This window comes from Cucurbita pepo, chromosome LG03 (assembly GCF_002806865.2).
Source record: "Cucurbita pepo subsp. pepo cultivar mu-cu-16 chromosome LG03, ASM280686v2, whole genome shotgun sequence".
NCBI lineage: Eukaryota > Viridiplantae > Streptophyta > Magnoliopsida > Cucurbitales > Cucurbitaceae > Cucurbita > Cucurbita pepo.
In genome coordinates this window covers 5,325,630-5,351,743 of record NC_036640.1, presented here as the reverse complement: position 1 = coordinate 5,351,743, position 26,114 = coordinate 5,325,630, and the positions used below count along the sequence as shown (strand labels likewise).

The 26,114-nt window shown below is 36.9% G+C and overlaps 5 protein-coding genes across 5 annotated transcripts; 3 read left to right on the top strand and 2 right to left on the bottom strand.

Moving 5' to 3' along the window:
* The first annotated feature begins 1,130 nt into the window (after positions 1-1,130).
* Positions 1,131-3,782, top strand: LOC111790025. Its single transcript, XM_023670787.1, has 5 exons — positions 1,131-1,598; positions 1,877-1,954; positions 2,049-2,148; positions 2,259-2,401; positions 3,318-3,782. The coding sequence occupies exons 1-5, from the start codon at positions 1,287-1,289 to the stop codon at positions 3,543-3,545; spliced, it is 861 nt and encodes a 286-aa protein (XP_023526555.1). The 5' UTR covers positions 1,131-1,286; the 3' UTR covers positions 3,546-3,782.
* Positions 3,783-5,498: 1,716 nt separating this feature from the next.
* LOC111791219 (RNA polymerase sigma factor sigD, chloroplastic) lies at positions 5,499-9,334 on the bottom strand. Its single transcript, XM_023672480.1, has 5 exons — positions 8,731-9,334; positions 8,238-8,468; positions 8,018-8,158; positions 7,022-7,222; positions 5,499-6,080 (listed from the first exon to the last, which is right to left on the bottom strand). The coding sequence occupies exons 1-5, from the start codon at positions 9,190-9,192 to the stop codon at positions 5,802-5,804; spliced, it is 1,314 nt and encodes a 437-aa protein (XP_023528248.1). The 5' UTR covers positions 9,193-9,334; the 3' UTR covers positions 5,499-5,801.
* A 619-nt stretch (positions 9,335-9,953) lies between these two features.
* LOC111791883 (50S ribosomal protein L1, chloroplastic-like) lies at positions 9,954-12,444 on the bottom strand. The gene is made up of 7 exons (XM_023673385.1): positions 12,407-12,444; positions 12,126-12,306; positions 11,814-12,005; positions 11,237-11,377; positions 10,770-10,853; positions 10,569-10,694; positions 9,954-10,479 (listed from the first exon to the last, which is right to left on the bottom strand). The coding sequence occupies exons 1-7, from the start codon at positions 12,442-12,444 to the stop codon at positions 10,342-10,344; spliced, it is 900 nt and encodes a 299-aa protein (XP_023529153.1). The 3' UTR covers positions 9,954-10,341.
* Positions 12,445-14,407: 1,963 nt separating this feature from the next.
* Positions 14,408-19,171, top strand: LOC111789983 (protein RETICULATA-RELATED 4, chloroplastic-like). Its single transcript, XM_023670728.1, has 8 exons — positions 14,408-15,045; positions 16,393-16,461; positions 16,681-16,812; positions 17,055-17,108; positions 17,253-17,297; positions 17,577-17,716; positions 18,706-18,831; positions 18,916-19,171. Exons 1-8 carry the CDS (start codon positions 14,527-14,529, stop codon positions 18,962-18,964), a joined length of 1,134 nt encoding a protein of 377 aa, XP_023526496.1. The 5' UTR covers positions 14,408-14,526; the 3' UTR covers positions 18,965-19,171.
* Positions 19,172-21,047: 1,876 nt separating this feature from the next.
* On the top strand, positions 21,048-23,564 carry LOC111791330 (CTL-like protein DDB_G0274487). Its single transcript, XM_023672621.1, has 5 exons — positions 21,048-21,199; positions 21,358-21,684; positions 21,764-22,678; positions 22,782-23,015; positions 23,100-23,564. Exons 1-5 carry the CDS (start codon positions 21,182-21,184, stop codon positions 23,268-23,270), a joined length of 1,665 nt encoding a protein of 554 aa, XP_023528389.1. The 5' UTR covers positions 21,048-21,181; the 3' UTR covers positions 23,271-23,564.
* Positions 23,565-26,114: the final 2,550 nt, after the last annotated feature.

Here is a 26,114-nt window from a genome sequence, read left to right as displayed (position 1 = left end):
TTCTTGGTGTATCCAATGGTGTTGAAATACAAAGAAGATGCCCTTTTACCTGTTTTAGATGCTTCTTTTATGATATTTAGTGAGGACTTTCTTATGCTTTTGGCTATTATGCGTCTCAAAAATACATGAAGGAAGTCTTGGCTTATTGGTTCTATGTCGTATTGAAGTACAAAACGGTCTCAAAAATACATGAAGGAAGTCTTGGCTTATTGGTTCTATGTCGTATTGAAGTACAAAACGGTCCTAGGTCAAATGGTTTATCAATGTTGTGGTGTATACTTGATTCTTGAGGGACAAAACAATTGAAAGATGGCACAATTCTCTAGCATGGTCTAGCTACATAGTCTAGTTCATCATCTTGAAGATAATGAAGAGAATGGAAACCTCAACAAGATGGAAATTTCTATTACCTATATCTCTTTGGTAATCTATTATTAACAACTTCCTTTCAACTCTTTTCTGTGCATCTCTCAGTTGGAGAGGGGAGAATGAAGTATTATGCATTTTAAAATTGTGAGGTTGACGATGATATGTAACGGGTCAAAGCGGACAATATCTATTAGCGGTGGGCTTGGATTGTTACATGAAATGTTCTTCCCATTAGCGGCGGACTTAGATTGTTACATGAAATGTTCTTCCCATCGAAAGGATAAACATGTAGTTTCCTATTTGATTAGATGATGGAAGTGCATATATGTACTAGAAAAGTTGAATGATATTGTTTTAACCGCTTAAGAATTTTTTTTAAAGTACGAAAATTAAAGCCAAATGAAATTTAGGGACAGAAATAGTATTTCAACCAAAATAAAATCAAACGTTGCAAATGGAAGAATATGAAACTATTGAGTTTTATTAAAAGTTCCTATACTGTATTGAATTTTTATAAAAACTTTACTAAAACCACTAAAAATACAAAAATACAAAACTAGAATAATAATAATAATAATAATATAATATATTTAACAATTTAAATAAGACAACCTGAAATAATAATAAATAAATAAATTATATAAATTAATAACAAATATTAAGCATGTAATTAAAATAAAATAAATAAATAATCCAATTAAGAGACAGAGAAGAGGATAATGTGGAGTGGGGACACTAATTTTGGCGGTAAAACCACTTCAGTCGGAGAGGTTAGGTTCAGACAGAGCGTTAGAAAGGACAAAAATGGCGATTTCAACCTTCAAGATCTCTATGGAGAAGAAGAAGATGAATCAAAATATCTCCATTTTCCACCAAATAAATATCTTTGCCCCCATTTCTCTTTCTCCATCTCTCCAATGGCGCTTTCAGCAATCTCCCCGCTTCCTTTGGCTGTCTCCTTTGGCTTCCACCGCCCTCAACGTCCACCCACGCCTGCTCCTCGCTTTTCCTATTCTTTTGCTTCTTTGAGCTCCTCTTCTTCCGGATCCCAATCTGCCAAACCTTCTTCGCCCACCGATAACTCCAATGGAACTTCATCTCCCTTCGTTGAACCCTCCAGAGCCGCGGATTCGAATTTCAGCTACGCGTTTGCTAACCCTAGCGCTGGCGGTGCTGCTCTTCACCCGATTCTAGGGTTTATGCAATCCACTGAGTCCTCAATTGAGAGGGTAATTTTTTTTTTTTTTTTTTTTTACTTTTCAATTCGGTTTTCATGATCTACTCCTGTTGAAGCTGAAAGTTTGTGCTGGCTGTGAATTTAATCCGTAAACGCTTTGGAACTGAACTTGTATACTGATGCTGTTTCTTGAGAGTTTGGCCATGGAACACATAAATATTTGAATGATTCATTCTGTCTCTTTTAGTTCCTATGGTTCAAGTATGCTTAAATTAAGCTTAGTCAATTGGATCGAATAAGATTTATTCTGTCTCATCTGATGTTAAGCAGGTTATTTTTGACTTCCGTTTCTTGGCGCTGCTTGCTGTTGGGGGTTCACTGGCGGGTTCATTCTTGTGCTTTCTCAATGTACTTTCTCCAGCTCTTAGGACGCAGATAAAATTTTCTTTTGTATGATACATCAATTGTTCGTGTAGTTTGACTAGTCTTAGCTTGTCTGAAGGGTTGCGTTTATATTTGTGATGCATATAAAGTTTACTGGTCAAGCTGTGTCAAAGGGATTCACACCGGACAAATGGTTCTGCGACTTGTTGAAGCTATTGGTAGGATCCTCTCCTATATTCACTACTGTATCTCTTTTTTTGTGCTGGAAGTATAGCTGCTAATTGCACTTCAAAGCATGAAAACGATAATGAATTGCTACCTCATGCAGATGTATATCTTGCTGGAACCGTCATGTTAATCTTTGGGATGGGACTATATGGATTGTTTATCAGTAATGTGTCTCCTGATGAACTTCCTCCTGTTGATCGTGCCCTGAAAGGATCCTCACTGTTTGGAATGTTTGCCTTGAAGGTAAATGACTAAGTTGATAGGTTAGGATACTTTTATTCTTTCTTTTAGTTTGGGTGTAGATATTAGTTTGATTCACAAAGTCGTAACACATGAAATACTAGTATTTATTAAGGAGAAAATAACGTTGTCAGGGTTGAACTTCAACCTTATGGTATGATATCATGTTAAATAACTTAGACCCCACCACTAATAGATATTGTCTGCTTTGGCTCATTATGTATCGCCGTCAACCTCACGGTTTTAAAACGCGTCTACTATAAAGAGATTTCCACACTCTTATAAGGAATGTTTCGTTTTCCTCTCCAACCGATGTGGGATCTCACAATCCACCCCCTTGAGGGCCCAGTGTCCTCGCTGGCATACCGCCCGTTGCTTGACTCTGATACCATTTGTAACAGCTCAAGCCCATCGCTAATAGATATTGTTCATTTTGGCCCTTTACGTATTGCCGTCAGCCTCATGGTTTTAAGACGCGTCTACTATAGAGAGGTTTTCGCACCCTTATAAGGAATGTTTCGTTCTCCTCTCCAGCCCAATGTAGGATCTCACACCTTTACTGGAAAAAAGAATCACCGCTAGATCCAAAAGCTTGAGTATAGTTTAACGTATATTTATTTATTCATGTCATTTGATGGAAATTGACAAAACTCAGAATAGAATGGTTGTATGCTGAAACTTGAACTCCCCTGAAGAAAATCTAAGATTCCAACAGTGCTGAATGCTGTATACTTGAGAAAATCTTTGATATTCTATGGAGATTATTGTCTGGACATTATTCAGCGAGCATGGAAATCTTAGTGTTTGTTTATGCTGTCCTGAAACTTCTGGAACAGAGAATGGAATATGAGCTTTTACTTTTTTGAATTTGTTGTTCCCTCATGGACGGCATTTGTGATTTTGGTGTCATTGGTTGCAGGAGAGGCCAAAATGGATGAAAATTAGCTCTCTTGATGAGCTGAAAACAAAGGTCGGACATGTTATCGTCATGATTCTCTTAGTGAAAATGTTCGAGAGAAGCAAGATGGTGACGATAGCAACCGGTCTCGATCTACTGAGTTATTCGGTCTGCATCTTCCTGTCATCTGCTTCTTTATACATCCTCCATAACCTACACAGGCCAGAACAGGAACACAAAGTAGTATAATACCAAGGAAGAACGTAGGATGGCCTTCTGAAACTGTATAAATGCGATGGAGCTTTACAATTTACCAAATGAAGCCTATATTTGTTTGGTTTATGATGTTCTTGTTACCTGTTATGTCTGTGAAAGAGCTGAATGCATTGTTTCCTCTCCTAAATCTTGCAGTTTCCTCGAGGGATAATTGCAAAAATGTATATCATTTAATCTCCACTTCCATTCATGACTTTGTTTCCTCCTTTCCATCAATTGATTATGATATAAACCAAAACATTAGAGAAAGAAGAGAGATAAGGATATCATCTCCACTCTCATCTCACCATGGCTTGAGCATCGATGAGCAATCTTAAGCATTCTTCTCATTTTATTTATATAATCATTACAATCATTTCTTTTTGGTTAAAAAAGGTTGATCAACTAAGTTAGGAGTTATGGCATATCATAGTTTAAATTTAGATGATTTTAGTTTTTAGGGCATTGAAAGTCGTTTATTTTTTAAATGTTTGCTTAATTTATAAGTGTGGTTGTAAAGAACACAAAAAAAAAAAAAATATATGAAAATAAAAAAATATATGAAAATGAGGGATGGGTTTGCTAAAACGAAGTTGCACCGAGGGAGATAAGACCTAAAAAAAATTCACACACAGTGCCACAATAATACTATGAAGACAGTAAGTTGGGTAGGGCCCCTGGCTATAACCTCAAAAGTTTAAGTTTCGGCTTGTGGCTTTGGAGTTAAGCCTCTTTATGTGGAAGGTGAAAACTCGCCAAATTTGGTATCAATCGGACACCCACGGATGCTCCACGAGGCCATATAACCGTTCAGCCATATCAAATATGCCTCAAAATTTATTATAGAGGGAGACATGATGTCAGGTCTCTACCAAGCCTGGTAGCCTAAGTGAGCACCTCATGACACATAGGAGTGTCATGGTGTGGAAGATGTCTCAATGGTCTTCCTTTGAAATGATTTTTTCGAGAACAGTGTCAGACGACACCAGTGTTTCGACATTGGGCCTCAATTCATGGATCAAAGGTTGGTATATGGGGCCACTCTCTGATACAATATTCGTAAATGACTCAGCATGGACAGGAGATATTTCATGCCTCAATCGTACCCAAATGGATGGTCGATTCACAGTAAGCATGCCCGAGTGAGCGGCAAGGGTCCATGGCGTTTCAGGACTTGGGATGGTATCACGATGCATGGACCATGTTCTTGGAAATCACGATGATGAGATGGGATGTGACATTGCGGTTTTTGGCCTAAAGCAGAGGCAAGATCAAGTCGAATGACTTGGCCTTAGAGTAGTGGTAAGTCAACTAAAGTTGCAATGATAGAACATGCACACATGAGCAATATGTGTGGCCAAACAAATTTAGTTTCCATGTGAGTTGTGTTCGGTTGACAAAGAAGAATCTTGCCTAAGGTTCAATGAGGCGGTAAAGTTAAGCAAAAAAATAGAAATGAAGCTTGAATTCCCCTTGAGACTTGTCACCATGACACTTCATGGTTCAAAATGTACAATCGTGACACAATGCATGATCACATAAACCATCATATGATCGCATATGCATGCCTGTGCGATCACATATGCACACTATGAGATTGCATACATGCACTATGTGATCTATGACACGATCACTCACATTCCTTACAACCATACTTATATACTACCCAAAAAATTAAAGAATTTTAACTTTCAATGTCCTCAAAAGATCGAAATGATCTAAATTCAAACTTCGAAAGACTATAATCTTGAGTTTAGATCAAATTAGATAGTCGCTAGATTGCACGTAGCTTTCTATAGCACGAGACCAACGTGCTAGACGACATCTCATTTAACCTTTTTAACAAAAATTGATTGTAAATGAACAATGAGTTTATAATTTCTAATAGAGTTCATGATATTCTCACTATTTTAGTCTCTACAATCAGCTTTCAGTGGTATCATAAACTTCATGTCAACATACACCAGCACTTAATTTTATAAAACAACAAGAATACATCATCTAAACATCAATCGACTCGGTTTCTTATTTATTACATACACCAGCACTTGATTATTCAAACAAAAGATCGGTTCTTCGACCGTTCTATGTACATCGACCAAACCTGTTTCAACTCATTTGCAAGCGTTTGGATAGCTCCTTTTGATGTACTACAGAGAATTAAACCTGGATGCATACAAATAATACTCTGCAAATCCTTCAATAGTTCATAAATCTTTGCTTGTAACTTTTCCTCATAGCTTGAAATATCTACACTAGATAATCTTTAAGATAGTCTAGAATGTTAGACTTCTTTAGTTTCGCCAATGTGGCAATATTGGTTTGTCGAATCGTCTCTCGAGAAAGATTCAACGACTTTCCTATCTCCTCAAACGACTGAGGAATCTGTCCATTGAGGCCAAAGTACAAGGTCAATATGTGTGCTTCTCTTTTGCTTAGAGTATTAAGAAGCTTCTTCAGTTCTTGCTTCATCAGTTTTCTTATTACCATATTCTCTGGAGTCAAATTGTCTGGCCCTGGCATGATCTCCTGCACAACATAAAGAATATAGTATTTCAACATTTCATCGTAGTTGCGAGAAAAAAAAAAACATAACCATAGACGTTCGCTGCTAGGTGGATATCAACCTAGGATTGAATATCCAATTATGTGTCAGATACCAAATATTGCAGAGTGAGGTAGTTGTCCGATAAAATTAGTTGAGATCGAATAAGATGGCTCAGGCACTAGCCACGCGCACATATATATATAAGCAAACCCCAAAGTGTAGCAATCTAATTGAAAATATGACTTATTGATATGCAATCCGTGAGATCCCACAATGATTAGAAAAGGGAACAAAGCATTCCTTATAAGGGTGTGGAAACCTCTCCTTAACAGACGCGTTTTAAAACCGTGAGGCTGACGACGATACGTAACAGGCCAAAGCGGACAGTATTTGCTAGCGGTGGGTTTGGGCTGTTACAAATGGTATTAGAGCCAGGTACCAGGCGGTTTGCCAGCGAGGACGCTGGGCCTCAAGGGGGGTGGATTGTGAGATTCCATATCGGTTGAAGAGGAAAAACAAAGCATTCCTTATAAGGGGTGTGAAAATCTCTCCCTAACAGACGCGTTTTAAAACCGTGAGGCTAACAACGATATGTAACGAGCCAAAACGGCGATACGTTACACAATCCTTTTGGAAGTTCATCCTCTCCTTTCGAGATATTAATCAAGAAAAGGAACTTAACATTATTTCGTCATAGATGAGGATGAGGGAAATGTATTCAATTACTAGTTTTATGAACAAATGGAAGAGAGCCTAAATCAAAGTTCCTAAAGATCAAGAGCCAGTTGCAAACAAGGCTCTCATCCTTCATGAAAGATTGAAACTTCAATTCAATGTCATTGTAGCAGCAGATATGAAGAAAAACAAAAACGTAAGTATTCCTTCAGTAAAAGACTAAGCTTGACTTAAGTAAAAAGGTTACCTGCAGGGTTAAGCAACCTCGGTCGTTTACCGGTTGATTGATTGAAATCGGGCGCTTACTCCTTTCTGTAACCAGTCTTACAGTCGAAACGGGAACTTTCAGATACTTAGCGACTTCCTTGTGGGTGGGTACTCGTGATAACTTTATGCCAAGATGATTATTTGCTTCTGCTATTCTTGCTACCATCTGACCCATGTGACCCTGCACACAGCGAGCTAACCAAGCATTCAATTATTACCCGCTCACCTTCCCATACTTCAAATCCTAAGCTAACAAAACTTTGTAGAAATTACCTTCCCATTTTTTGTGAAAAAAGGTGATATAACAAAAAGGCTCTTCCTTATCGCCTTGGAACATCTTGTTCTTATTGTTTCGATATGATTCTCATCATAAATCCAACTTAGTTTGACAAACAACCAAGTTTCTATTGAAAAAAAAAATGAAAGAACACAAGGGCATACAAAAAGAGAGCCCATAAAAGGAGGAAACCCACAAAAAGGGCCTCCAATCAAGTAAAATAAGACCGAATGGGTAACGACAAAAAAAAAAAATTATCATAGAAGCCTACTGATAAACATAGAATCTAGGACGAGCGCTTTCTAGTAGGCTAACTCTGCAGCTGACTTCTACTAGTGTAGGGCTAAGTAGCGCCTTTTCGAAGAACATATGGTTAAAAGACAGCGAATCCTTTTATGTATATAAATATATATAGGTCGGCTTAAGAAGCTACCCTTCCTCTTGATCTGAGATACAAAAAGAAAGATCTCTTTTCTATGACTTCCACTTATCGATCCCAGCCCAGAAAAGTGACCGACCAGGACCCTATAAATGAATAAAAGAAAGGTAAACAGGACACAAATTATGTTCTTATGTTCAATGTATTCAGAAGTGTCATAACTACAAATGCAAAATCTGCATAAAAAACTAAGGACGATTTGAAACTTGTTCTACATGACAATCAAAATGTGACAAATGAGAATTGAGGCAGTATCTTACCGGCAGTCGAACAAGCCTCGACTTTTTATCCAACGCTTGAATGATAGTTTGTCTTATCCACCAATAAGCATAAGTTGATAACTTATGTCCTCTATTTGGTTCAAATCTTTCAGCTCCTTTAAGAAGACCAATGTTCCCTTCCTACAAAAAACAAATAAAACCTTTCAGCATACTACAGAAAACAATAATCCAAAAGAGAGTAATATGTGCATTAACCTACCTGAGTGAGGTCTTGCAGGCTAATCCCTTTGCCCTGATATGGAGCCGCAATCGAAATGACTAGTTTGCTATAGCATCGAATGAGTCGATCTCTCGATTCTCTTGCCCTCCAGAGAACCCTATCTATATACCCTAATTTGGTGCCCATGGCAATGGCCAATTGCTTATTTGTAGGTTCATGATCTTGAGTCTCCATGATTCTAGTTTTTATCTTTTCAATCTGTGCTGCCTCCTGTGAAGAGTTTATAATATGCAGAAGCTTTCTTTAACATATGAACATGGCAGACACTTCTACATGATTTAAAGGATACTAATGCAACAAACTAAATTCTACTATGATACCTTAAAAACACTTCATAAAGGAAAAGAAGAGAGTTCTGCAGTCTTTTATATACAAATTATATGTATTCCCCTCGAGAAAGCTCTCAAGAGAAGTAAACGGTGGCATAGACAAGCATTAAAGAACAACTTATTAAATTTTTTCTAAGACTCACCTTTAGACACAGACAAAGCTCTGCTTCTTCTTTTGAGCTCAAATGTCCAGGTCTCAAGGGGCCATTGGACAAAGCAACCCAATTTTCCTCGGCTGTCTCCCCCACTTCTTTCCTCCTTTTCCTTCTCCTCTTTTTCCAAGCTACATTCCCATCACCCCCACAGCTCTGCTCCATTTTCTCAAGGTTTTTGCATCTCCAATCCTTAGAAAGCCATCCGGCTTCCACCAGAACATGTTCTCTTGCCGCTTCTACCGCCAGAACCGCCGCCGCCTCCGACGGCGGTGGGTGGGTTAGTGTATCATTGTTGATGAAGTTGGGTGCTAATTTGGTGGAGAAAGGGGAAATGGTGAAATGGGGTTGTTGGGGAAGATGGGTTTTGAGCGATGGAAGTGATGAGAGAGAAATGGATGGGAGGGTTGGGGATTGAGCCGGTAATGAACATAAGCTACTGGTAGTGGCCATAAGCAGAGAAGGGAAAGAAGCAGGAATGGGAAAGGCTTTTAAGAAGTTTGGGCTTTTTTAGCACTTGGGATTCAGATATTTGTTCTTGTCGCGAATGGATAAAAGGATCAAAAGGTTGGATGTCAATGTGTGCGGATGCTATTGAAGCATTCACATCCTTCGAGAAAAGGGTGTGAAGAATAATCGGCCAAGTAGATAGATTTAGCATCAAGATCAATCCTTCAAGGAATTCAACAACCAAAGGGGTTTTTTCCCCTTTTCTTAATGAACTCCCTGAAAGTAAATGCAAAAGGCAATATCGATTTAGAATTATCAACAAATATGAATCACATCTTCAAACTACATTTCTATTAAATTGTTTTCTATCATATGCTGTTTGAGAGTAAAATTGCTTGGAGAAGCTTGAAGTGCAAGAAAGTTCCATAGGCTCGAAACTACCAGATATTATCTTTTTTAAGTTTTCTTATCCGGGCTTTTCCACCAGGTTTTAAAACGTGTCTACTGAAGAGAGATTTTCACACCCTTTTAAGAAGTGTTTCGTTCTCCTCTCCAACCAATATGGGATCTCACAATTTACCCTTTTGAAGTCTAACATCATCGTTAGCACATTGCTCATTGTCTGACTCTAATACTATTTGTAACAGTTTAAGCCCACCGCTAGTAGATATTATCCTCTTTGGACTACTCCTTTTGGGCTTCCCTTTAAGATTTTAAAACATGTCATACATATTTACATATCAAAACATAATATGCACAAATTGTGAAAGTTAAATCAACAGAACGTATTTGCATACCAAACGCTCCTTTGCGACGAACCCACAAGAACCAACCACTTTCAAAATGTCCCAAATTAAAGAGCAGCAGCTGGTCAATACAGTTGAGTACATTTATCTTTTTTTTTTCCCCTTGGCAAGAGGTCAATCAAAGCGTGGTAGATCCATAAGAACCTAACACCATTAATACAAAGTGAGTCGGTAGAGAAAACTATGCAGTATGCTTGTTTCTGTGTAGGCAATAACTATCGGATATCTCCTTACTCTTCTTCATAGCTTCTTCTATCATCCTCTTTTCAATGTTTCTCACATATGGGCACCATTATCTTCCAGTGGATATTCAACAAACATAAGAACAGTACAGGTCTGTTATTCGTCAAGCGCTCGAGAGAAGTTCGAAATCTAACATCTCCCTTATATTTAACCGAATTGAAGGCCCCATCGACGAGCATATGTGAGCGCTTTTCCAGTATACACCTTTTGCACCTGATGGCTTATCGGTTTCTACTGATTTCTGTCAGAGTTCGAAGAAAATGACTTATCGAAAACGTTGGAGATGTGTCTTTAGAGACTAACAGCTAAAGAGAGAAGTGAAGAACATACTATGGCAGCCAGCAAGTTTATAAGAAGGTCCTCTTTGCTGAAGTCGGGTTTTCCAAATGGTAATTGAACTATACCAGTTTTATCTGCTCTGTACTCAACTTTCCCCTGCTTGAATTCTGCTATTGCCTGAAATCAAGGTTGCCCAATGGATAGATATAAAATCTGGATGCAATGCAGGTATAGAAAAACGATCATCGATACCTGAGGCAAATTGGTTGATACAGTACCGTCTTTTGGATTCGGCATGAGTCCTCGAGGCCCTAGGAGCTTCCCGAGGCTAGCAACCTGAAATGCGGAAAGAAGACTCAAATATGAAATCAACTATATCGTCTTACTCTTGGTAATACTCGGGGCATTTACGATAAATAGACAAGACCAGAAGGCAAGCATGATCAGAAAATGGACCGATACAGCCAGAAGGCAAGCATGATTAACAAAATCAAGGAAGTATATCTATGACCAAAAAGCGAATTGATAAACCTGTTTGTATTTACGTGTCTTACTCGTTATTTCTTTCTGCGTTACATAAGCAGGATCGATCATCAATATAATCCTAACCAGCTAGTTCATCTTGTAAAGTAATGCAGCTTGTTTAGGAGAAGTGAAAGTTATAAAAATCTCAAAAGATAAATGAAAGAACAATTGAAGCAATGCAGTCAGAGTAATACCTTAGGCATCATGTCTGGTGAAGCAATCAATTGGTCGAAGTTCATAAATCCTCCTTTTAGCTGTTCTATTAAGTCCTCCCCACCAACCAAATCAGCTCCAGCATTCTTTGCTTCATCAAATTTCTCACCTGTATGTTCATTTCAACTTTTTAGGATTTCACCCTAAACAGTAAAGTCCTTAACCACTCAAGAAAAAAGGAATCTAGATGCATAAGAACCAACGATTTGGTTCGACCAAGATCGAAGTGGCACAAGACTGGACTTTACCCTATTCTAGATCCATGGACCTCAACTAGACGGTGCAAACTTCAAATTATGGTAGAATCTCTATTGCCTAAATAAATGTGAGATCCCACATCGGTTAGAGAGGAGAACGAAACATTCCTTACAATGGTGTGGAAAATATCTGCTAGCGGTGAGCTTGATTGTTCCATTAAAGTTCAACATGAAGATAACTCAAGAAAGTTTGTTGGTTGCAATCGAGATGGCTTGGGCTTGTCTAACTAAGCTAACTATTTTCAGAATTATTTTTAAGAACGACTTTCATAAATGATCATTAGAACATATCTACACTTACCTGTATAAGAGCATTCAAATAAAGTAACCTCATGATATGCACATTCTTTATAACTTCTCTTAACAGTAAAGGGATCAGAGATATTGCTGTTTGGAGGTCATACTCCTTTTTGTTTTCCCTCGGTTTTTGAATTTCCAAGAATCTCCTAGATCTCCTCTGACATATCACACAATAAATTCCTCCATTTCTAAGCTTGAAAACAATCCCATCCAAGCACAACCATGAAACAGAACACAATCCACAATCCACAATCCACAATCCACAATCCAATCATCACACCGAAATCAAACATTACAAGAGTTTGGAACATACTCTATCTCTTTCAAGGGGCAACGCGGCTTTTCCCTTCTTAGGTTTAGGCGCAACGACCCCTTCGTTTTCCTCGGCGTCCACCTCGGCGACACTGACGGCGGCGGCGAGAGCAGCGACGATCACATGGTGCCTCGCTCGTCTCGGATAATTAAGCAATACCCAATCACCTGATCTCCTAGGACTGCAAAGAAAATGGCAGGAGGAGAAGGATTTGATGGTGGAATATCGGAGTATTCCCTTGAAAGAGATGAGATCTTAGTGGTGTACAGAAGAAAGTGAACATTAGGGAAGAAGGAGAAGTGGAATTACAGGCCGCCATTGATGGAGAGTGAGGTTGCAAAGTTCTTCTTCTACTGATAAAAAAGATTATAAAAATAAAAAAAATAAAAACATTTTTTCTTGAGATAAATTTATTTTATTTTTTTCAATTAATTATTTTTTAATGCATTATTGTTTATTTAGCATAAATGTTCTTTAAAATTTAGAAGAAAAAAAATTATTTTTTCATTGATAAGACAAGTGTACATGTGGTGATGATCTCGTCCGAATGACACGTGTGTGGCCACGGTCTCTCGAAGTTGACGACGTGGAATGTTGTCGTGTCGTGATTTGTTATTTGGTATCTGTTTGGCTTTTCTTTTTTTTTTCTTTTCTTTTTTTCAGCAATTTTAGGGAATTAAAATTATTTGTTAAAAAGAGTTTGAATTAAAATTTAATAAGCCGTTAAAGAAAAATAAATAATATGGTAGGAGAAACATAAATTACATTTTTAGTTATTATGAGTTTATAAAAAGAATATTATCTCCATTAGAACATGGCGTTTTGTGAGGTCCAAAGCAAAGCCATAAGAGATTAGGTTCAAAGTGGATATCATACCATTGCGTAGACTCGTGATTCCTAACATGGTATCAGAGCCATGCCCTAAACTTAGCCATATCAATAAAATCCTCAAATGTGAACCTCGAAAATATAGTCAAAAGTGACTTAAGTGTCGAACAAAAAGTGTAGTTTGTTTGAAAACTCTAAAAAATTAGTCGAGCTACGATTAAGGTGAGGCTGTTCGAGGGCTCTATAGGCTTCAAGGGAGGCTTTATAGCAAAGTCATGAGACCTTAGGCTCAAAGTGGATATCATATCATTGTGTAGACCTATGATTCCTAACATGGTATTAGAGTCATGCCCTGAACTTAGTCAAGTGTCGAACAAAGGGTGTAGTTTGTTCGAAAACTTGAAAAAAAGGGTTCGAGCCTCGATTAGGGTGAGGTTGTTCGAGGGATCTATAGGCCTCAGGGAAAGCTCTAGAGCGTACTTTATTCGAGTTTTGAGTTCAAAGTCATAAAAGGAAATAAACTAACCAATTATACAACCGTCGACCAATCATAAAAGAAAGAAAAGCCGTAGTTAATTAAAATTATACCGATCGAAATCCTCTCAGATCGGAAAGTAGATTAAGAACGAAACAGATTTTTATGTATTTATTATCCATTTCTAGTTCAACAATTCACAAAACCCCTTTAGATTGAACACTCCCTTCATCCTTTTTCATCCCCAGCACAAAAGCAAGAACTATGGCCACCTTCCTCAAGTTTCTCACACCTCTTCTCTTTCTCTCTCTCCTTTCCACAGGTATAATTATAAAATTTCAACTCCATTTTATAATTTTCATAAAATTTAAATTAATCGAGTTCATACTGTTTCAGGAAATTGCCAATGTGAATCGAACAACATACAAATCAATCAAACGAGGACTGGTTTTCAAATCCATGGAATGATACAATGGAAGGTGACAATAAGCAACAACTGTATATGTTCTCAGTTATACGTGAAATTAGATTGCAGAGGATTTCAAACCACTGAAAGCATCGATCTTTCCATCTTAGCTATTTCTGACACCGAGTGTTTGGTTAACAACGGTCGCCCAATTTTCAATTTCAATCCCATCAACTTCACTTATGCACGAGACCCTAAATTCAAGTTCAATATGATCTCCTCCCAAGTTGCTTGTTCTTAAATCTCTCTCGTTCTCTGCTTCCTTCTTTTATCTCCGTGTATCTGTTAATTTCATTCGTCTAAATTTTTACTATAAAGAATAAATAATAGTTCGAATACGTCAATTTTTATCCATATTAAATAAATATATAATTAATAATGGTAAAGATATTTAATAATTGAAAAGTAATGGAATAAATTTAAAAAAAAAAATTAAATAATAAAAAAATGTAAGGATTGGAATTTTTATTATTTAATTATGGAAATGTATGAAAGAATTGAACTTATGAGTGAGTTTCAATCTCTCTGTTTATTTCAGCACTTTCTCAGCCACAACAAACAGAGAGCCTTTTCATATCCCAATCTCTCTCTCTCTCTCTCTCTCTCTCTGTGAAGATTCTTCCGGCGAAGAAATGGCGATCCGAAATTTCACTAATCTCTCCACACCGTCGCCGTTTCTCCGCCGTTCACCTCCGCTGAATTTTACTTACATTCTCACCTGCCGAACCTGCACTGCTCCATCTCTCCGCTTCCACTCTCCCCGCCGTCGCCGAAGCCTCGGAATCTCCGTCGCATTCGCTTCATCCGGTGGAATTCCACCCGGAGGACATGACGGAGGCGGCGGCGGCGGTGGTGGAGGCGGCGACGGACACGAAGGCGGCGAGGAGGAGGATCGGGAGAAGAACAGAGCGGAGGCGATTGCGGTGCTAGCGGAGGCCGGGAGGTCGACAGAGAGTTTGCCGAAGGATCTGGCGGCGGCGATTGCGGCGGGGAGAGTACCGGCGGTGATCGTGGAGAGATTCTTGGAGATGGAGAAATCGGCGGTGTTGCGGTGGTTGATGCAGTTCGGCGGATTTAAAGAACGGCTTCTGGCGGACGACTTGTTCTTGGCTAAGATGGCCATGGAATGTGGCGTTGGAATTTTCACAAAGGTCTTTTTCTCCTCTTTTTCAAATGCCCGTCCACTCATATTTTCTATCTTAATTATCATATTTATTAAAAAAATTAAATTACAAATTTCATCCACATTTCTTTCAATTTTGCACTTTTTTTTTTTAATATTTAATTTATCTAATTTAATTCGAGAGAAAAATATTATTTTAATCTCGAAGTTATGTCATTTCAAAACAAACAGATGTTTGATGATTGAAAAATAATTATAAATTGTCTAGAATTGAGTTATTTAATGTGATAATGAAAGATGTGATTTATTTAGTTTGTATTATTGGATCTCTAAATTTAAAAATATTTTTAATAATTTTTTTATTTTTAATTTTATGTTTAATAAACTTATTTAAAAATTATCTAATCCATTTTAAGACCAAAATTTCAATTACGTCATTGATTTATTCAATATCTTTCAAAAAAATTTAATTACATATACACTGATGAATTAATTTTTTTTTTTTTTTTTTTTTTATTAATGTCTATTAGATAGAAAATGAAAAGTTAAAATATTTTTAAAAATTTTAGCACCAATCAAATATAAATTTGAAAGTTAATAAATTGTAATTTAATTATATATATATATATATATATATATATATATGTGTGTGTGTTTTTGTGGCTAATTATAAGCATGGATTTCATTTTAATTTTATAATTCATTCAAATTTAATTCTCAACTAGAACATAAATTGGGTTGGGATTTTTTTTAATTTTTTAATTTTTTTTAATTTTGTTATTATGTTTTTTACCAAATCAAATTTTCGGATTAGTTAGGTTGAGCTCGATTGAATTGGGTTGGGTGAATTTTTTTCAATCAACTCGAAATTTTGAGTTAATTGGGTTTTGATGACCCAAACAACTTGAATAGAGTTTACAACCCAATCAAACTCAACCCTGATGTTAAGTTTAGTTGAGTTGTTGGAGTTTTATTATTATTATTATTATTATTATTAAAAATTCTAATTATCATTCTAACACGAATAACTAAAATTTCATAAACTCGAACATCAAATATTCAAAAGTCATAAAGTTTCACTAATGTCATGTACATACGTCAAATATTTTTAATTTTTATAATAAATTTTAAAAGGAAGGTACGGTTAGTTGGGTTGTAACCCTATCTTTAAATGGGTCGAATTAGTCTGGTAAAAAATATCCACATAAATTTTTGAATATCCAAAAGTTCAACCCAATCCAACCTAATTTGAGTCGGGTTATGGAATTGTACGAAGACCCCTAAAATTAGGATTAAAAAATTTCACTTTCAATTCATAAAATTTAAAATTTAAAATTGTGATATGTCAAAACTAATATGGCTGTGTTTTGTGAAGACTGCTGCAGAGCTGGAGAAACGCAAGGAAAACTTTAGCAAGGAGCTGGATTTTGTTTGTGCTGACGTGGTATGTGCCCTCATTTTAACCTTCCAACCTTTTAATTACTTTTTTTCTTTTTTTTTTAATGTTAAAAAGTAATTTTTTTTATTAAAAAATATATTAGAGAACTTTTCCGATATATATTTCAATATATTTTTATTTTTAATATTAAAATATAGTTTTTTTTTTTCATAAGAATTCCGCATATTTTCATATTTAGGNTTTTTTTTCTTGAATGAAGAACAGATCATGGCCATTGTGGCAGATTTCATGCTTGTTTGGCTTCCAGCTCCCACCGTCTCTCTCAAACCTCCTCTAGCAATCAGTGCTGGACTTCTCACCAAGCTCTTCTATGGCTGCCCTGAAAACGCCTTCCAGGTATCTGTCCCCTGAATCCCAAACAAACTTTCAAAATTTTCACTTGTATACACCATTCTCCTGCCTCAATATCAATAGGATCATGTCAATACTTTCTATTATTTCAATTCTTCGTATGGGCATTTTTGAGTTTCCAAGAATCGCAATGAACACTAGGTGTTCGATGAAATTCCCAAATGAAATTCTCGTTCTGCAGGTGGCTTTTGCAGNTGAAATTCCCAAATGAAATTCTCGTTCTGCAGGTGGCTTTTGCAGGTACCTCGTATTCGTTTCTCCAAAGGGTTGGTGCTGTGGTGGTATGTGTTGTGTGTTTGAGCTGAATTTATTGAGCTATTTGAATGTTTACTTTTACTCGATGTGATTTCATATGTTCATTTGCAGCGTAATGGGGCCAAGTTATTTGCTGTAGGGANAATGTGATTTCATACGTTCATTTGCAGCGTAATGGGGCCAAGTTATTTGCTGTAGGGAGTGGTGCATCGGTGGTAAGCCTGTTGTTTCCCCCACTTTTGTCTGCCTTTGGCTTGGTTTAAGCAATTCTTTTGCCTCATAAGCATACACAATATTGTCATAATTTGGTGTATAGATCAATATAGGTCTCTGATAGTATAGTAGGATCGAGATTCACGGTTGCTTTTCTACTCTTCTGAGCTAGTTCACAAGAAATCAAATGAAGTTACTTGGTGTTCCATTCATATTGAAAACATTGCTCGACTTATCGATGCGTAGATGGAAACGTAGGCCTCATTGACTCTGTATTTCAGGTGGGTACAGGCATAACGAACTCCTTGATAAATGTAAGAAAGTTATTCGACAAATCATACGCCATGGAAGCAGAGGATGTGCCTGTACTAGCAACAAGTATTGGCTATGGAACTTACATGTCGGTTTCTAGCAACCTAAGGTACTGCACTTTTGGCTTCAATGAGTGATATTTGTTTCTTTTAACACCATGGCTATTGCACTTCATTTCTTGTATATTCTGCTGAGCTAAATTCACCTCTTAGGAGTGGCCATCGTGGTAGTGTTTGGAGATACCTAAAAGGAAAGTCATTGGGGGTAGTAAGGAATATTATTAGGGTAGTTAGAGCATAGTAATTTTTAGCCAAGGAATTGGTTATAAATAGAGGGAGTAGGATTAGATGAAATGTGAGATCTCACCTCAGTTAGAGAGGGGAGAGAAACATTTCTTATAAGAGTGTTAAAACCTTTTTCTAGTAGGCACGTTTTAAAACCTTGAGGGAAAGCCCGAAGCGGTGGGCTTGAGCTGTTACAAATGGTACCAAAACTAGACACCGGGCAATTGTTAGTGAGGACGCTGGCCCCCAAGGGAGGTAGATTGTGAGATCCCACATGGGTTGGAGAGAGGAACGAAACATTTCTCATACAGGCGTGAAAACCTCTCTCTAGTAGATGCGTTTTAAAAACTTGAGGGGAAGCTCGGAAGGGAAAGCCCCAAAGAGTAATATCTGCTAGCGTTGGGCTTGGACTATTACAAATGGTATTAGAGCCAGACATTAGGCGGTGTGCCAGCGAGGACGTTGGGCCCCCAAGGGAGGTGGAATGTGAGATCCCAAATCAGTTGGAGAGGGGAACGGAACATTTCTTATAAAGGTGTGGAAACCTCTCCCTAATAGACGTGTTTTAAGATTGTTATGCTAGTGGTGGGCTTGAGTTGTTACCTGAAACTATGCCAGAGTGGGTTTAGGTTTGATTGATCTGAAAATGGATGTTTCACTTTCAAGTACCTCAAATACTTGGATAATTATGTACTATTATGTAGTGACCATTACACCCACGTAAGTTTCTCGAACTCGCAACTCGAGGGAAAATACCATTTTACCCCTCCAATATCGAATATACTAAAAAAGCATGATTCTCTTGTTCATTCAGGTACCAAATACTTGCGGGAGTAATAGAGCAAAGAATGCTAGAGCCTTTGCTGCATAAGCACAAGTTAGCACTGAGTGCAATCTGCTTTGCGGTTCGAACTGGCAACACTTTCTTGGGATCATTGATGTGAGATTTCTTCATGACCCTTCTTGCATTCTCTTCAAATTCCTAGCTATTCTGATAAACTTCTGTGAACTTTTTTCCCCCCAGGTGGGTCGATTTTGCAAGATGGACCGGGATTCAAAGAACGAGAGAGTAGAGCGAGAAAAAAAAAAAAAAAAAAAAAACGACACCCTTGTTCGAGAGATTATCCAACAAGGTTAGTATAACATAATGCCTCAAGGTTATTTTTCGAGTTTTATTATCGAAATATTTAGGCATATATGGTAATATATGAATGTTGTGTGTTTTTACTGAAGCATAAGAGTGTATGATTGTTCATTTTTATGCATTATTGATTGTACTATGCATTATTTTTTAAAGTATTAATCAATTTGTATTAATTTAAGTGGTTAGAATAGATTATGATCATGAATGTGGTTTGGAAGTACTAAACAATCCTGATAAAGTAGGTTTGATCTATTCACTAATAAATAATTAAGATATTAGGTAGATTTGTTCTTCACAACACTTAATAAACAAATGCCTATTTTATTTTATAATTTATTTATGTTTGAATTCCTTTTGATTTCTTTTCATTTAATACATATTTGGTTTGGATGTTCCTAAACAAGTAGGTTAAAAATAATAATAATAATTGTCACGTGAATATTGACTAATTTATTTTTTAAAATCAATAATAAGCGGGCAACTAAGATTAAATTTAAATTTTATTTATTTGTTATTTAACAAAAAAAAAATGAATGCCGGGATAATTAAAAGATATTTTTATGATTTTAATTATTTGAATTATGTTTACGTTGACGATAATTTAATAAATGAAAATAAATCAATAAATAAAGTAGTTAAATGAGACAAATTTTATAACTAAATTAGTTGATATTAGGTTCCAATTGTGTTGTTGTAATGTCACTCAAATCAAAACCCAATCCAATGATTGAAAAGTTATGAACAAATGCCACAAAAAATAGAAACAAATTTAAAAAAATTAAAAGGGGAAATTAGGATAAGGACTGACCAATCATAAAGAGGGTGCATGAGGCTTAATGTGAGACTGCCCACATCACAATATAACCTTTTTGAATCTTAGATGATGACGTCAACCAATAAGACAAGATGAGGTGGATCCAAGTTGTAAGATTTTGACCGTTGTGGGGTCCACTTTCAAACACACATCATTCAACTTTGCCGGATTCCGTTTTGGTGGGCCAATTTTGACACTAACCCTATCTTCTCTTTTTTTCTACCTTATATGTGGTCTACGTTGAAGTTTGGACGTTGACAAATTAATTTTTTATATATATAAATAAGGAATATTATCTCTATTGGTACTAGATATTTTAAAAAAAATTAAAAGTAAAGTCACAAAAACTTATATAGTCATACCCTTATCTTAACTTAACCATGTCAAGAGAATCCTCGAACATGAAGAATCATAATGAACATCCAATGAGAGTTCTATTGGACCAACAATGTGCTCGAGAAAAGCTTGAGAGAAGAGAGTCAATTGGCTAATTAAGAGAAAAATCTTAGGTATGATATGATCAAAGTGGACATTATCATATATGATTGTGGAGGCTCGTTGTTCCTATTAGTCTCATCTCATTTTGATTGAGAATATACTCGGGTTTTTGTCATTTTGACCTCACTTAGGTTATATAACTTTTTATCTTGCTTTTCTCGAGCTATGATCGTAGTTGAGCTCGTTAAACCTCATCTCCACATTAATTCATCATGCTTAGCTACCAATGTTCAAATCAAATGATACTAAGGTCGATTAAAATATTTATGGATATAAATTAATATTTTTTATAAGAAAAAAAAATATCCGATAAAAGGCAAACAAGATTCAATGCCGTTAGAGTTTTAAATAAGTTAAAGAAAAAAGAAAAAAAAAATTAAACACTGAGAAATTAAATGCATTAAATAATTTTTTTTTAAAAATCTCAATAAAGTCCAAAACTTTTTTGCTATTAATTAACTATTCCGTAACCAATATTTTAATATAAAAATAAACGCAACGTGGCAAAAATACATACGTCCAATCTCAGCCGTCCATTTCCAATCAGAAATTTTAATCTGTTACAGCACGTGCGGAAGTTTTTTTTTAAAAGACGCAAGTCAGAACATTCAATGACGACAGTCCTTCCCATTGGTCCGTGATTCCACGCGCCAACGAAGCTCGTGGGCTTTGAAAAATAATTCTGAAGCTACTCCCATTCTCATATTCTGATGCAAATTCCAAAAGGCAAATTGGGAACATCCCACCCACCAAAATCAAAAAGATACAACAAAAACAAATCCCCTAAATTCCAGCTCCGGCCACCGCCACCGCCACCACCGTCACCGTTCTCCGATGGGTACTTTTCAACCAGTAAGATGATAGTGTATTGTTGGAGATTTTCAATTTTTTTTCCATGTTTAGGGTTCTTTTCTTTGATTGTTCCTCTTTTCTTGGTGGGTTTTTCTTGTTGATTTAGAACGCTAAAACTCATGGGGTTTTCAAATTTTTGCTGTGTGTGTGGTTTTTAGGCGGAGGAGAGGGAAATGGAGAGAAGAAAGGAAGAGGAGAGAGAGGAAAATGGGAGTAAATTACCAGAAGATCTAGAAAAAGGGGGAAGAGTTGGTGTTCTACCAGAGCAAGCGATGGAAAGGGACATCAAAAACACCAATAATCAAGGCGATATGCACGCCGCAATGTTGCATAGATTAAACCCAACAAACCCTTTGAGAATCATACTCAACGGCGGCGTTAGAGTAGCCACTCCTTCTCCTCAGCCCTCCTCCAGTGGCCCTTCCGGCCACCACCGCCACCAACACCATCAGTCCCCTGTTCCTCGCTCAATTTCAACTCCACAGGTAAAACCCATCTCACATTTGATTGTTTTGATCTTGATTAGTGTTGAATTTTTGCCCTTATTTTGTTGTTGCCAAACAGCAACCTGCAGTGATTAATCTGAACTCAAAAGCATACACAGATAAACTATATCTGTTCCTGTTTGTCCTGCACTTGATCTTGGCTGTTGGGCTTGTGGGGTTCCTTGTTTTCAAGGGAATTCATGGCCTGTTATATGCATCAGAGTCTATAAAGAGAAAAGAGAGAAGGGTTCTTCAGTACTTCCTTCCACAAGTTGAGGTTGCATCTCTGTTGAGTATTAGTCTTGCATTTGCTTGGCAAAAGGCTGTGAGATTATGGCCTAAATTCATGGTTCATTTCATTCTATGGTGTTCTTTTGCTATGTCTTTATCAGCTGGAATCCTGCTAGTTTGCTTCCAAATGCCTGCCACAGAAGGTGTAGGAGTCTGTTTTCTTGTTTTTGCCATTGGTAATGGTTTATATGCCTGCTGGGTTTCACAGAGAATAGGCTTTTGTTCAAAGGTTTTCATCAAATCGCTCGAACCCGTCGAAAAATTCCCCGATTTGAATCAACCGACGTATTGGATGCTCGGGGCTGGCTTTCTTTGGATGTCTATATGGATTTTGGCTGTCATTGGAGCATTGAACTTTTATTTTCCCCCTTTGATTATAATCGTTTTAGTTCTTAGCTTGGCTTGGACTGCCGAAGTGATGAGAAATGTTGCTAATATAACTGTTAGTAGAGTGATATCTCTGTATTATCTTAGAGGAATGCAAAGCAATACTCAATTTTGTCTCCAAAGAGCTTTAACTAGAAACTTAGGAAGTGCTTCTCTTGGTTCTCTCTTTGTGCCTACCATTGAAGCTCTTCGAATCCTCGCTCGAGGTCTAAATTTGCTCGAGGGGGAAGACGAGTTTATGTTTTCTTGTGCTCATTGCTGTCTTCATGTCATGAATTCGATCTTTCGACGAGGCAATAGTTGGGCTTTCGTGCAGGTATTGCTTGTGTCTTTTTCCCATTTTCATTAGACTTGGATGTTTCGAAACAATGCGTCGATTTCGTACTCGAAATGATTCGTTTCAAAACTGTTCTTATCAGATAGCTTCATATGGAAGAGATTTCGTGCGAGCGTCACAAGACACTTGGAAACTTTTCGAGATGAATGACATGGTACCGATCGTCGACTCGGATATAACAAGCTCAATATGCTTCCTCACCGGAGTTTGTAGTGGCTCTATTTGTGTCATTGTTATATCGAGCTGGACGTTTACCGTGCACCGTGGCTTCACCGCTACCATTTCCTTGCTAAGCTTCTTAGTTGGATATCTAATGGTTTGTGCTTCTTCCTTGCTTCTAATAGAGAGCTGTTTTCTTAGCTCATATGAACTAAATCACTTCCATTTTGAATTACCTCAGACAAGGATTGCAATGGCACTGCCCCATGCTTGTGTGAGTTGCTATTATGTATGTTATGCAGAAAATCCCGAGGGTCAACTCTTCGACGGTACGATCAAAGATCGTCAAACATTACTAAAGTTGAACCGAGAGGTCGTTACGACGACGCCCCGTATGCCCCCATCAAAGTAAGACGTGGTCAGTCTGATCGAAGCTAACTGATTTTCGACCCCGAAATGCGTTCGAAATGTAACTTCGAAACGCTACTCCCTATTCTAAGCTTCGTAGTTTCAAATTGTAAATATGCATTTTGGGTAGGAATTGGGATATTCTCAAGCATAACAAAAAGTGGTCACCCCTTTGTATTGGGTCACTTTTCACTCTCATCTTGAACCTACCATTATTTTATTTAAGTGTATCCATTTGTAACAATCTGGTTGAATAGATATGATTTAGTAATGGAATAAAGAAACCATTCTCGAAAAACTAAATTAAATGTTTGTTTCGAATGACGTTTTGAATGTTTAATTAATAAAAGTAATTAAAAAGTTATTTCAAACCAAACCTAACGTATTTTAATATATATGTTGGAATGAATGTGTTTATATGTAGTCGTCCAAGTCTACTACTGACAGATATTGTCTGTTTTAGTCCATTACGTGTTTCTTAGGAAAAAGTTTCCATACCCTTGTAAAGAATGCTTCGTTCCCTTCTCTAATGCGATCTCACAATCTACCTCTTTCAAGGTCCAGCATCCTTGTTGACATACCCTCTCCAATCTACGTGGAATCTCACAATATTGCGTGCGTATATATATATATATATTATTTGTTTTTTTTATATTAGATATAACATACATATTTTTATATTTTAGGTGTAAGTTTTAGTCAAAATTAAAAGTTGGTTTAATTATTACTAAAAAAAATGATTTGAAATGAATATTTCTTTTCCACCACTTGCTTTAAAGGAAAGCAAACTTCAAAAGTGCAAATGTTTTGCACTTTTTTTTCTTTGTTTTTTAGCTTCAAATTGATATTGCATTATCAATGGTGTGAAATTAAGAATATTTGATGTTTGTAACCGATGTATAGTTGTACGAAGTATTAGTTGTTAATGTGATAATAAAGTTTTTTAAAATAATTTTTAAAAAATGAATAATTTGATGACTTAGCCTAGCCGAAGCAAAAAAAAATAGAGAGTTGGGTTGGGTTATAAACCCTATTTGAGGCATTTGGGTCACTAACCCAGAGTTTATAACCCAACCAATCCCGAAATTTCAGATTGATCTAAAAGAATTCTCCAACCCAATCCATCATAATCAAAAGTGATCAACCTCGCTTCACAAGAGACTCAATATCACTTTCGAACAGTGCTACTATTCATGAAAGAATAAGAATCTTCACGAATATTTTGGACTCTTTCTTCCCAATATCTAACGATTTTGGATCATTAGTAGCCTTTTATGTCAACCAACTATTCCGGAAGTTTTTCAAGAAGCAATTGATACGCCGTTATCTTTTAGAATTATGAAAGGAACTTTAATTGATCCTATAAAAACTATTTGTTTTAGTTCCTAATCTTTTAAAATATTTATTTTGATCTCCAAATTTTGAACATGGGTTTAAATTTTAATTAAAAAAAAAACCCCAAAATTTGTAATTTAATAATTTTTTATTCTATTTTATCAACACGTTAATGCTCAACAAGTCACTCTCAAAGAAAAAGAAAAAGAAAAAAAAAAATTAAACTCTTAAACCAAAGTTTTGTTCATTTAATCAAACATTATCGAACTGAATACGTTATTTGATCTCACGTTGAAAGGTTTGGGTAGCAGAAAAAGCTGTGTGTTCATATCCGTTGATGCTTTCTTCCTTGTGATTGTTTTACAGTCCCAGCTTCTGTTCATGCTCTGTTCAAGCTCTGTTCATGCTCTGTTCATGCTCTGTTCATGCTCTGTTCGTGGTCATTTCGGAATCGGAAGCGTTCTTGGAGTCGATTCAGAGATTTCTCTCTGAAATATGAGTTTCTTTGAACGATTTGAATAAACCCACATCGGAAATCCTCTCGTTTCCATGGATCAGGAAGTGTTTCGAACTGCTTCATGTTCAAAACAGAGCTTTTGCGAAGTTACTTGAGGAAATTGACTACCCAGTTCATAAACACGAGGCTTCTTCAGTGGATGAGTTTCTTAGACACTCATTGAAATTGCTTCAGCTGTTGAATTTGATTAGTTCGTATATGGCTAATCTCGTTCAAGCTCGGTTGAGCCTTGTTCATGCTCTGAGCTTGGTTGGTGCTTCTACTTCCTCTGTTATTGATCGTTTAAAGCCGATGGGATCCAGTAGTTTCAGGAACGGCTTACCTAGTATACGCGCTTTAAAAATCTTGAGGGAAAGCTCGAGAGGGAAAATCAAAAGATAACAATATCTGTTAGCGGTGGGCTTGAGTTGTGACACCTCCTCTCAAACAAAGTACACCATAGACTCTCTTTTGAAGCCTATAGAGCCCTCAAACAATCTCTCTTTAATTGAGGCTCGATTCTTTTCTCAGGCTCACAACGTGGGACTTCCTCCTAACAGTTTTCAACAACATTCCCTCGAATAAAATACACCATGAAGTCTATGGAGCCCTCGAACAACTAGGACCCCTTAATTGAGGCTCAACTTCTTCCTTCGAAGTTATGGGCTTAGTTTTGGCCCACAGTTGTGTAGCCACATACCAGTTGTCTCAAATTTGATAATGGGCCCATTGTGAAAAAGCCCATATATGATCTCTCCAACCACGGATCTCACTGGGCCCAAAAGCCCAAATACATGGTGTCTCAAATTTGATAATGGGCCCATTGTGAAAAGCCCATATATTATCTCTCCAACCAACGGATCTCATGGACCCAAAAGCCCAAATACATGGTGTCTCAAATTTGATAATGGGCCCATTGTGAAAAGGCCATATGTTACCTCTCCAACCAACGGATCTCATTGGGCCCAAAAAAGCCCAAATACAAGGTATCTCAAATTTGATAATGAGCCCATTGTG